General features: G+C 37.0%; 1 protein-coding gene across 2 annotated transcripts in view; it reads left to right on the plus strand.

Annotated features, from left to right (window-relative positions):
• The window catches only part of LOC134529387 (facilitated trehalose transporter Tret1-like), a 50,528-nt gene that overhangs the window by 16,586 nt on the left and 20,009 nt on the right, over positions 1 to 13,933 (plus strand). Inside the window, exon 2 of one of the 2 annotated variants that reach the window (XM_063363401.1) lies at positions 3,701 to 3,978. In XM_063363401.1, coding sequence (XP_063219471.1) covers positions 3,701 to 3,978 — 278 coding nt within the window. Of the gene's footprint in view, positions 1 to 3,684; positions 3,979 to 13,933 lie in introns of both variants that reach the window. The other variant, XM_063363402.1, reaches the window with a different exon arrangement.

Below are 13,933 nucleotides of genomic sequence, written 5' to 3' on the forward strand. Positions count from 1 at the left end.
TGATTAATTAAATATTACTCTAAGTAAAAATTTAAATTATAAGCCTGCCTACTATGAAATAATCAATTCAATGGACTGAGCTATGTATTTTAAATTGTTATAGCAATATGATCTAATAATAAAATGTATACATATATTTTCTTAAAACAAAATTTGTATAATCCAGTAATATGTAATTTAAAAAGGTAAAAACATTTTTCTGTGCCGATATTTAAACCACGTTTCTTTTTAACCGACCACTCTAATCAGTGCGCTACAAAGCTTGACGCAAGATTGTTGTAATACCAGTCTATTTTTTAAACTAGTATTTATTCTTTACTATGAATATATTATTTTACAAAATATATTCCAGGGTAATTTCGCTATCATAAAATTTCATTTGGCACACCAATACGTTTGGTATGTCCCCTATTTTTTATGAAAGTGACTATATATGGGTTTATGTTCATACACGTGTGTCCGCCATCTTCCTGTCAAAATTTCGTTGCATGGTGCGCGTGCATCGTAAAAATTCACTCTCATTATTTTTTCCATAACGTGCTTAATGAAGTATGACTTCTAAAAAAAGATTTATTTTACAAAAAAAACATTTAAATACGATTTGTTACAAACTTTTAATATAAAAAGGCACTTGCATGATAGAGTCTTTGGTTCAAACCCATCCAGGGAAAAAAATGGTGACAGGACCCCTCATGAATGCCAATGCAGATTTTACATCAGCAAGTCTTTGAGGCAATATTGGATTCGCTATTTTGTTTACATGTGCTAGAGCTTGCCGTCTTATTTTCGTCTGCTAGAGTTCACTGCGGTCATATTAGTTTAATTTTTTACCCGCTAGATTGGTGTGGTTTTATTTAATACCAGACAGCCGTAGCATCCACCATTTTGTTATAAATCTTGGCCGCATTCTTGAAAATATGTAATTATTAAGATATAAGTTAGGAAAAAATTCCAAAAATCTACAAAAAATCACTTATTAATTTTCTGATTGATTCAATCGATTCTAGTCCACGGTTTGACACTTTGTCAATGCAAAAATTTTAATTTAGCCTCAAGAACCTTCATTATTAATTAATTAATTAATCTGTCACATTAATTTACCCATAATGTGACAGGTTAAAGAACTAAAACGAAACAAAAATTTAAGAACTAAATTTTTTATGTAAATTTTACTAGTACAAAAACAAGCAATTGTAAGCGTTTTACGATTTTTGTAGTTTTATAAGAAGGCCAATAGACTATTTTGAATGCCTTGGCATGGGTTTTCAAGGCAGTTCCACATGACAGTAGATTAACCAGGTACGTCCAGTCTGTGGCCACGCATAGCCAATTCTTGGCCACGCATGTCCATTTGTTGGCGAGGCATATATATAATTATATATATAATTATATATATATATAATTATATATATATTCAGTGGCCAGGCACATACTCGGTGGCCCGGCCCATTCAGTTTGTGGCCTTGCATGTCCAAATATTGGCCAGGAATTTCCAATCAGCGGCCAGGCACACCTAGTCAACTGGCCAGGCCCGACCAGTTGGTTGGCCAGGCACATTCAGTCGGTTGGTCAGGCTAACATGATCAGTTGGTGGCAAAGTACATTGTGAATCAGTGGACAGTCACGTCTAATCAGTGGCCAGGCATGTCCAGTCAGCGACCAGTCACATACAGTTGTTGGCTAGGCACCACTAGTCAGTGGCCTGGCCCATTCAGTTTGTGGCCAGGCATATCCAGTCAGCAGCCAGGCACATCCAGTATGTGGTCAGGCACATCTTGTTGTAAGCGATTCATGTAAAATTGGTAGCCATGCACATCAGCCGGTTGGCCAAGCACGCACTTCCAGTAGGTGACAGAGCTCATATAGTAGATGGCCAGACACATTCAGGTGGTTAGCCAGGCACAACTAATATCTTGGCCAAGCATATCCATTTGGTGGTCTGGCACATAGAGTCATTAGCCAAGTGGCATTATTTTCGATTCTCGGCGGATATTTTAAACATGTCACATACAAGGTCAAATCCATAGACCAAGCGAAACCGAACCGCAAGGCCTTGTTCGATGACACCTGTTATATCTTTCCAAACAAATATAACATATTTTAAGCAGTCAAGACAAGAGTCTCAAAACTGTCACACTTTCATTATGAATACAATAAATTACAAGCAACAGACTAAATAAAAAAGCCTGTTTTATGCATACTAGAGGACCAGAATCCCTGGAAAATACTTAACGCACACCACAACACCAATAGATGCTTAACCATTAAATCTGACTACAGACCTGACTACGCACATTTAACGAAAAGGACGAAAATTTGTTCTAACATCTAAATCGATACGACATGATACCATCTAAGGAATACAATCCCATCAAAAGGATACGATCACATAAGAAGGTTACGATACCATTAAAAAGAGATACGTCCTCATAAGTAAGGTCTAACCCATCAAAGGAATACGATCTCATCAACAATGATACGATCCTATCAGTAGGATACGATCACAACAGTACGATTCTATATCAACAGTAGAATACGATACAATCAGTAGCGATACTTTCCCATTAAAGGATTGTAATCTCATCAGTATTATACAGTCCGAACAAAGGGATGCGATCTCATCGTAGGATATGATCCAATCAATCAAAGTGGCTCAATTTAATCAGTAGGATCTCATCCAATCAGTACGGAAACTATCGCATCAGTAGGATACGATACTATCAGATGGCTATTGCAGAAGGCTCTGTAAGAAGATGTTCTACTTCAGAATATGCACCACACCATAAAATACTATTATCTTTTTGTTAATGGGGCAACATTAATTGAAAAAAGATCTACTTATTCTTTTGAAGTTGATCATACCTAGTGGATAAATAATGAAGCTATTTTTAAGTTAACACACTAAATTGTTTCTATCTACAGGAATAAATATTTGATAATTTTAAAGTTATTTTACTAAAGAACTTTTTAGCAGACTGTTACACTGGTATCAATTTTATAAACTTTACCTACAATTAGTTTTAACGAAGACTTCAGGAACGTAATTCTAGATGTACTTGTATTCAACATGTTGGTTGGAACACTCAAAATTTTCCAATCGGTTGATTATTATAAAACTTTATGTAGAGGTTATAAAACCCACATACAGTGTAACACAATCCTTAAGAGTGATTATTGCCATTAAAAATCTGCTTTATTGGCAATAAACACTAAAAATTTTCGTGTTAGTTTCTGAGTAATTTGTATGTCTAATGTCTATAATAAAATGGAGCTGACTGACCCTCTAAAGGCCCCTGATTACAGTACTGCCGAAGCATCAATAGAGGTATGAAGTTAAGGAGAAGTTTGTGGTTTAATAATTAAAGTAAAAATGAGAACGACCTTCACCCTCATCTTTCCCATTTGGTTAGCAATTTTATTTGTTTAAAGTTAATTTTGATTTCCTTGCTGGTGTATTGTTAATATCTTGATTCATCAATACTTAATTATTGCTTGTATTTTTACGGATATTCCTGTCGAGTTCCTCTGAGTACATTAAACAAACTTCCCGCATTAGCATTTTTACAGAAACTGATTTTATTGCTAACCAATTGCTAACCTGAGTGGCTTCAAAATTAGAACAGATGCCCACTCCACGGACTAATAAATCCGTGGAATCAACTGGGCTATTGAGCGTGTGAGTAGCGATGTGTGCTTGCAGCCACGATAAACGCCATGTCGTCGGGCTGCGTGTGCGGCTGGACCTCGCCCGCGCTGCTGTACCTGCAGGGCCACCCCAGCGGCGGCAACGGCAGCGATGACGGTACTCTGAGCGTGCAGCAAGCGTGCCTCGCGGGCTCTTTGGCACCCATCGGGGCACTGGTTGGCTCCCTGCCCGCCGTTGCACTGGCCGACTTCCTGGGCCGCCGCACCGCGAGCCAGGTCCTCAGCCTGCCTCTACTTCTGGGCTGGGTCATCCTCGCAATGTGCGGCCGCCAGGTGAGACCTACACACCGACCTTCTCTAGATGACCTGTGGTGATTTCGCTCCTCTCCGGGCATCATATCATGAAGTCACTTTTATTTAACCATCCTCTCACGTAGTCACCCATCTATAACAATCCTCTCGTGTAGTCGCCACTCTACAACCAGCCTTTGGCAATGTAGCCCCCCTCCAGCCATCATATCGTGTAGTAAAAATTCTTTAACCATCCTGCTGTGGTGTCACACCTTTTGAGCTCTATAATCGTGTGATCAACATTCTTTTACCATACTGTCATCATTTCACAGCTATTCAAATATAATACATTGAAGTAACCGCAGTTTTACCATCCTCTCATATAGTCGCCCCTCTTTAACCATCCTTTCGTGATGTAGTAAATCGTTTAGTCGATCATCATTAATCATCCTGTAGTATGTCGCCCCTCTCTAGCCATCCAGTCGTGTAGTTACTCTACTTTAATCATCCTGTAGTGATGTCACTGATTTCAGCCATTACATCGTGCAATCTCCCCTCTTTAACCAACCTCTCGTGTAGTTGCCTGTGAATAGCCATCGTGTTGTAATACAGCCCCTATCCAGTCATCTTGTAGCTATTTCACTCCTCTCCAGCCGTTTGTTGTGACATCGCCCGAATACTTTCAGCCTGTCATATGTCGCTTCTCTCCAGCTATTCTGTCTTGATGTCACCCCTCTCCAGCAGTCTTGTTTTACTCCAGTCCTGTCATAATGTTTCCTCTCTCCAGTATACCTGACTTTATTTCGACTTTTTAATGCTGCGGCAGTAACTCTGTAGCTGTCTGGATGGAATGTTGCCCCTTTTCAGCTGCCCAGCCATGAATTCGCCTCTGTCCACCATCTTGTTGTATTGTTGTCTCTTTCCAGCCTTTTTTCTATGATGTCGCTTTCGTCCAGCCATCCAGACATAATGTCATCACTCTCCAGGTTTCAGGTCCTGATTTCACCCCTCATTTTCCATCTGACATGATGTTGCCTTGATCTCAAAACTAGAATATATGTCACCACTCTATTTATTTACTGTTGTGATGCTGCCTCTACTCAGCCATTATGTCGTGATATCAACCTTCTTTAGTAATCCTGTATTAGGTGGGTTCTCTTTGGTCATTATGCCATAAATCTCCAGCCATACTGTGTGAATGTCACCTCTCCTCAGATATCCTGTCATGGAAATGCCTTTCTCTTGTCAACTGACAAATGTCACCACTCTAGAGACATTCTGTCATGATGTCGCCTGCCTCATCCACCATTCCATTACGTTGCATTTGTCTCACCATCTAGCATCTTATTACGATGTCACTCCTCTCCTGATATACAGCTATATGTCACTACTTCAATCAACTTGTAATTTCGCTTCTCTACCCCAAACTGCAGTGATTTATTTCCTCTCTAGCCATCCTTTTTTATGTTGCTCCTTTCCAGACAAAAATGTAATTGCACCTCTCTGCCCGTACTGTTGGGAAGTTGCTCCTCTCTAGTTATCCGGTCGAGATGTTGCCTATCTCCAGCCACCTTGTCATGATGTTGCTCCTCTCCAGATACACTTATATTTTGTTGACTCTCTCTGGCTACAAAGTCATATGTCACCACTCTATCCATGTGGTCGTTATATCGTACCTCGTCAACTATATAGCCATTTTTCACTGCTCTCCAGCCATACTCTAATGATACCTCTCCTTTCCAGCCATCCAGCCATATGTAATTTATTTTTAGCCATTTTTCGTAACGTAATTGTTATTCAGCCATTCTGTCTTTATGTCACTCCTCTCCAGACATTCTGTCATGATGTAACTCCGTTCCAGCCATTCTGTCATCTTGATATATCACCTCTCTAACAACACGGCTGTGCTACTGAACTTCTCCAGCAATCCTGCCACGAAGTCGTATCGCCTAGCTTTGCTCTTGTGATGTCACCCATCCCCAACCATGTACTTGGGATGTCACTCTTTTCCAATAATTTTAACCTACAATTGAGCAAACAAGCGATGATTTCAAAAATACTTAGTTACAAATCGTGGGGTGCCGCGGATGAATAGTTTCATTTTATAAACGTCAATGGAATGGGAATGGTAACACTTTTAAGTTCCCATCACTTTTAAGTTACTATCAAAATATTCACAACATGTCAACTATGAAATAGTTTCTCTCTCTATCCCTTGTGACAATAGAATCGTGTTGCAAAGTCTAGTTAGTAAGTTAAGAGTAGGCTACTGTTGTGAGAGTTCTCTTCAAAATCATATTTTTGACACATGCTTCGTAGGCTGCTACACATGATGTATTATTTGTTCCTGTAAGTTATTTAGACTTATTAGGTAATAAAAATTTTCCGTTATTTTTGCCTTCCTTCGTTGCTCTTCTGATTGCTGAGGCCAAAATACTTCCCCTGCGACGAGGTATATTTTCCACAGGGCCAGGTAGTGGTGAGAGTAGAACGGTCGGAGACTGGTGTGCAGTTCGGTAGCTTTTGATTTGTCGGTGATTAAACTACCAACAAAACCTTTGTTGACGTGAGAACGTCTAATAAATCGATGAACGCCGGCTGCACGCACGAAAAAGGATGACTCATTGTCCCGTTACGAACATTGTCCCGTTACGCTGTGTCCCGTTACGCTCATTGTACGCTTGCGCCGCATCTATCTCTCTTCCACTCGATTGGAACAACCATCGATTTGACTTTTTCAAGGCACATTAAACTTGAAACACTCCCATTCGTTTCCTACTTTTCCTATCATCCTTCTATCCTTACCAGAATAACACAGATTGGAAGAAGATAAATAGCAAACATGTATAAACATTATAGTTAAAATAATCTGTTCGTTGAAGTAATAAACATACTTGAATTAATGAGTGCAAATAAAAGTAATTTTATCAATTAAATTGTAGATTTCATTTCACTCCTTCTTTGTATAAAAGTTATAGTTAAAATAATCTGTTCGTTAAAGTAATAAACATATTTGAATTAATAGTGCAAATAAAAGTAAATTTATCAATTAAATTGTAGATTTCATTTTACTCCTTTGTATCCATACAAAATAGAAATAATTCAATAAAAATTATTCATTTTTATTCATAAAAGTATGCAATCATTAATGTTTTGTTATGACGTTATCACGTTAAACTATTGTCCGTAAACCGACTTTACAGACAACCAATTTTTTTATTATGGATTTTAAGGATATCTTTCCACCTAGTATTCACTGCGACAGTGGAACATTTTTTCTTCAATTTTGCGATAGTACGTAGCATTGAAAATAAAGGACCACCAATTGCCAAAAAAAAAAATGAACATTCATCAGCACTGTGAGCATCGCATGCAACTCGTATGAACTGCTGTACTTTGGTCCATTGTGATTGTGACTGCCTCATACGCGATTTAATCTCTACTGGATGGAACTGATCTAAGAGCTTCAGTTGCTGATTGATAAAGGAATGACCAATGTGAATGCCATTAAGGTCATCATCTTAAATGTACCCATTCACGAGTTATTGATCTCGCAGTTGATACAGGAGACACTAAATGCAAATACTCGGAAGGAATTGGAGCTATAATTTCTTCCCAGAATTTATACATGCTTTGTAAACTCTTTGAAATTCTAGAGGTAAAGTGCTACCAAATCTCAACATAATTATTAAAATTGAAAATTCCAAGTAAAAATAATGTTCAACCTCAGAGAAAATTATATATAGTCAACAACAGTCATTGCAAGCATTGCAAAAATATCACACATTATATAAATATGTAGAATTTTAAATGCTTATACTCAACAACAAACATAATTCTTTAGGCGAAACAAGATGTGCATAAATTTTTATAACTAGATAATTTCAATTATAAATGTAAATAAAGGAACTAGAAAATTTGTTCAGTGAAGAATCCCACTTTCCTTCATCAAGACACACATAAGGTCTGAAAAATAAAATGGAGGGAACAGTTGTGATAGTCAGCTGCAGAAACTCAATCAGGATCATATTGCTGTATCAGAGTGCTCAAACAATGTTAACATAGAGTATTTTTTAAAAACAACAAATCTCTGCTCACTATAAGTAAAACCATAATTGCATAGTATACTTTCCACAGTCTTAGTGAAATTATGGGACAGCAGTGGCACACTACAGACATGTAGAACTCTCCTGGATTCAGGTTCACAGTCAATTTTCATTACTGATTAGTGGGTGCAACAACTTAAATTGAAAATTCAGCGAAACAGAATACTTATTCAAGGTAAAAATTAAGTAATTGTAGAACCCAAACATAATGACGTGACTAAGGTACATTCCTATTTAACAAATTATAATTTGGACACTGAATGTTTGGTTTTACCTGAAAATGTTGGTGATCTGCGTGGAAAACATTGGGACGTCCATTGCTGGAACATTTCAAATTATCTTCAGCTGTCTAAAACAAGATTTTACTAACCAGGAAATATCGATATACTGCTTAGAGCAGTGATATTCTTTCACTATATGCCCAGAAAAGGTGAGGGGATCAAGGTACTAAACTATTTTGAAAAAATTCGAATTATATTGATTATATCAGGAAAGTTCTGTGACCTTGAACACTGTAAAAATAAAATGTTGCAGTCAATATTTTCTTTTATTTTTTGTGAGAGATTGAGATGTAATGAATCTGGAGAAGAAATTTGGGGTAGCTGAAAATGTTTCCGAAGCACCTAAACACACGAATAAGTAGAATGTTTAAAACATTTAGTAAAACATTTTCAAGAGAGTAATCGGAATAGTTTATAGTATTTTTTGTTATTCCATGAAGATTTCCTACAGGTTGGATAATAGTCAAATAGAAGTCAGGAAGATTACATCAACTGGAGGTAAGAATTAATAGACAACCAGACTTGAAAAATCAGTATTTGAACTTCACTTCATGAAAGAGTATGAATCAGTGGGACATAAACAGATTGTTGGTGCTTTGGATTTACCTCCGAAATTCACTTACTACATTATATATCACTGTGTCTGAGAGGAATCAAGTACACGCACCATGATGCGAGTTGTATTTGATGCATCTGCCAAATCGAGAAGTGGAAATTAATAAAATTACTTACTCATGACACAGCCAAAAATCAGAATGATGTATACTTCATAGTGATGACGTTTTGCACACATAAAGTGTATTTTGCAGCTGACATTAAAAAAATATATTATGAAAGACTGCTAATCTTCGATCAACGAGTACAGACTCATTACTGCGACATATGGTACAACCAGTTCACCTTTATTAAGCCACCAGATTTCAACAGCAACATGCTATTGAAGACAAGGAAATATCCCATAGCTTAAATGAAGCTATATGTCCTGTGGGGAATTGCTGAAGAAGCTATAGGTAAACAAAGAAAAATTTTGAAGCTTTTAGAAGGTGGTAGCTTTTCTATAAGTAATTTGTGCTCAGATCATTCAGACTTATTAAGAAATATCCCTGGTGATTTTAAAAGTAACAAGTATAAAATTGCACTTTGAAAATAATTACAGCATCAACATATAATATAAAAAACACATCAGTTTCGGAATTTAAAATTGCAACCTACATTATTAAATAACCAGTAATAAAAGCTTTAAACCAAATGAAATGTGTTAGCCATAAATGCCTCAATATTTTAACCTCTAGTGTTAATTTGTTCAATAGTAACAAAGTTCAATATTTTCCTCTAACAGTTGTGGGAGAAAAAACTTGGACGGGATTAAAGTCTTCTTACAGAATTGTATTGAACTTAAAAAACATGTATGATTGTGGAAAACATAATAACAAACACATTGATTTTATCGTCATCTTCTATGTTTTTCAGATACCACTGAAAGGGCATATTATGCATGCATCAACAAATGATAGTGGAGAAACTAATGTGAACCATATATGATTTAAATGAAATATTGCGACCTTGAAAAAGGTTTCTTTGCCTTGTTTCGATCTTAATGTCGCAATACTACTTGCAATAATGATCAAGAAGGCAATATGCATAATACAGCTTAGTATAAATGAGGTGTTTCTGTGGACTTATTCCACCATAGTGTTGACCTGGCACTCTGACCCCCACCCCCCATAATGGAAGAGGACATTTAAAACTAACAGTGTCTCTTAAATTGAGGAGTATACATTATCAGCGGAGTGGAGACACATTGCCTCAGCAGATAATCCTGCACAAATGTGTGGATGTGGTGCTTGTCCAAAACAGATCAATCACAATTCGTTATTGTGGCATGGGCCATAAAGGTTTTCCAGCTCCTCCTCATCAAAGCCCATAGGTTTACAAATTTGAAAAGACAGATGTGTCTGAAGAACACAAATTTACATCAAGACATTGTGATCAATTGTGATGATATGATCAGGTTTTAAAGACTCACCAGACTCCAAAATGTAATTGCATATTGTGTAAAGATTTGTACAAAATTGCAATTTATTTTTAAATTAATAGAGGCAGATTGGTTCACTTGAATAAGAGAAACTAAAGGAGGCATTAAATAGCTATGTCATAATAGCCTTCTCACAGGAATTCTCAAATAAAATTGTGACTTAAATTATAGTAATAACATTTCAGTTAGTAATAATAAACATCAATAGCTTTCAAACAGCTCTTGGGTTAGATGCCACCTTCCCAAGTCCATTCAGCAAGAATTTCTTCAATTTTGAGGTGGACTTTGCAGGACATAGTCAGGTCAAATCAGGAACTTGTAGATGTAGGTCACAGATCAAGTGTTATATTGTATAACCACCAAAGCTATTTATCTAGAAGTTGTCAGTGACATGTCTACTCAAGCATTTCTCGCAGATATGAAGCTATTTGTGTCACCCAGAGAACGATACGAAAATACTTACAATGGTAATAGGAATAATTTCGTTGATGCTCAAAGTGAATTGCATGAATTTCATACTCTGTTCAACAGTAAAAATCATTACGCTCATCTTCTAGCATACAACAATACAGAAGGATCACCCTATTTTGGTAGTATGTGGGAAGAGAATTAAGTCAATGAAATTCCATTTACGGTAAGTCATGAGGAATATGTGTCTGACATACGAAGAACTCAATACACTGAAAACACAAATAGAAGCTTGCCTAAATTGCAACCACGTGTTTCACTTTCCATGATCCCATTTATCCTGTAGCTCTTACATTTGGACACTACCATATTTGTGCTGCCATCATAAATATACTTGAGCCAGATTTAGTGAAGTAAAACTTAGTTTCTTTTCCAGAGATGGCAAATACTTCAACCTTCAACATTTGCTTTGGTATGAATTTAAATTTATACTAAAACAAATTTTAGTTTTGGCAAAAATTACTAAGTATAGAAGAATGAATAACCATCGTGAGAGTTAAACATATTGTTAGAAGTAATGTGGGGAGAACTGGGTTCGTAAGGGATAGCCCTATAAAGTTTTATTCAATTTTATTAATTACTAATATTCACATTAATAATAAATAATTGCACTTAAAATAGTCTCATCACAAATCACTCGCACTTAAAAATGCCTGTTCAAAATCCACTCAATGTACGTCAATTTACACATTTTGCACTCTCACTGGAGCTAGGCTCAACAGTGGTTCGCCCCTTACCTCGCGCCTGTCCAAACACACAGTCTCGCGCCACTCAGTCGCACTAGCATGGCCCCGTCTCTCTGCGTCGAGCCGCTCTCGAGAGGGTCTCACGCTTTCTTCGCCGATCTCGCACTTCGCTCCACTCTCGGAACTCTCGGAACTTTCCCGGAGGCCGGCGTCGCAGTTTTATACCCATCGGAAGTCCTTCTTGAATGAACGCATCATCCCGGGCCGACCCGACGCCCAAAACACCCAGAAATGCAATTTGCATTCCCGCCAATCCACGCGGCGGCCTCAGGAAGACCACCGAATTTCCCGGCCATTAGGGATAGATAACAGTGCCGAAGGAAGGATGGAAATGGAAGGCGTGTGTAGAAAAAAAAGGGGGGGGGGGAGGCAATGTGGTGAGGTCGAGCCGTGCTAATGCGCGTGTGATCTCAGTGGCCCTGCGGGTCCGCCAGGCCAGATAACTTGCACGCATTGCAGCCTTGTATCCCACGTCCATTCCTAACAATATTTTGAGTGAACTACAGAAACTGAATTGCATTAACGTTAGCATTAATAGCATGTGTCAAATGTACATTTATGTTCTCTTTACATCTCCGTATTTGTATCAGGTAGCTTAGAGATGGGCACTAGTTTAGTATTATTTTCCAACGAACCCGCGCGCTGCAAACTATGTCATACCAGTCCGTCACTCAAACCGCAGCGGTTGAACAATTCTACCGACAGGATCAGCTCCAAGGCCCCGCCAATTTTAGGGCCGCCATTGTAAACCCATTCCAATGCTGATCCGTGGGTGCTGTGTCGTGTGTCATATAGCAGCAGTTACCCCTGTAAATGTAAATAATAGAAAAGCGCGGTTTTTTCTTCTTTTGCGACTGGCAGTTACATATAGCGAGTTATGTGCTCTTACAGCACCAAAACAATCAAAGATACGTGTAATTATTATTATTTTTACTTCCTATTTGTACATTCTACAAAAAAATTTAAAATTTATTGAAATATGATTAAGTAAATTTTTATGCATAAATAAAAAACGATTTATTTTAATTATGCATTTTTATTTCTTTTTGAGAATTTTCTGCGAACAAAATGGTATGGAAGCAAAGTTATTGAATATCGTTCAATACAAATTTACAATTGAATATTATTTTTTAGTAATAACTAATTTAATAAATAATTTCCACTTCCACCAGATAACATTTTAGTAGTATAGGATAGCCGGTCTGAGCCCTGGCGCTTGCGCGTGGATTGTGATTGTCGGTCTGCCATCTTGGATTCTGACGTCACGGCGGTCATCTTGGATGACCTTGACCTTGACCTTGACCTTTGACCTTCAAAGTTTTCCAAAATTTACCAAAAATTCCTCAAAATTCGCCAAAATTTCCCTGTTTTTTGGAAAACAAATCACGTCAAAAATTCTCAAAAAATTTGTTAATTCAAAAATTAGGATTTCGAAAAACCTCAAAAGTCTTTTGCCTTAGAAAGAACACAAAATCCTAAAAGCGGCTTAAAAGTCCTAAGAGCTATACGCTCTAAGCCGCTGACTTCATCCAGGAGTATGACGTCACCGTTGCAATTTCCGTTACGGCCGCCATCTTGAAAATCTTTATTTATTATCCGATTTTAATGAAAAAAATTAAAATATATAAAGAAAATAAATAATAAAATTTTAATAAAAATTTTTTATAAAACATATTTTTACGAGTCCTCGGTTAAAATCCGGTGAGGGCAAAAAAAAAAATAATATAAATGGCCACCGAACCTTCCTCCAAGGAAGCCGCTGGCAGACTTACTCCCCCCACAACTTATGTCAAACAATATATATCGTCACCTATGATGACGTCATGTCAGCCATCTTGAAAATTCGTAATTTTAATGCGAAAAAATCTGGTAAATTTTAAAAAATAATTTTAAAAAATAATCAATCGTATTATATAAAAAACTTTAATAAAATATTACCTAAAAACCACTGTTGTACTTATAATTATGGTCGCCATCTTGGATTTTATAAATAATGCATGTTTCGTTACGCCTGCCATCTTGGTTGAGTACGATGTCATCGTTAAACTTTACGTTACGACCGCCATATTGGATCATATTTATGTTGCTTGTTTCGTTATGGCTGCCATCATGAAAATCTGCAATTTAAATGCTAATTCAAAAAATATTTTAAAAATTGCCTACTTCAAATGTTTAGTTATTTTAACGATTTCGGTCCTCAGGTCGATTAATTTTTAATCGTAATTTATTAATATATTTAAAAAATTCTCAATAAAAAGTAATAAAAACATCTTACACCACACCCGACATTTTGAATTATGTCACCACTGTATCAATTATCGTTATATACACCATCTTGAAAATCTTTATTTAATGTCCGAA

The sequence above is a fragment of the Bacillus rossius genome, chromosome 2 (assembly GCF_032445375.1).
Source record: "Bacillus rossius redtenbacheri isolate Brsri chromosome 2, Brsri_v3, whole genome shotgun sequence".
Lineage (NCBI taxonomy): Eukaryota > Metazoa > Arthropoda > Insecta > Phasmatodea > Bacillidae > Bacillus > Bacillus rossius.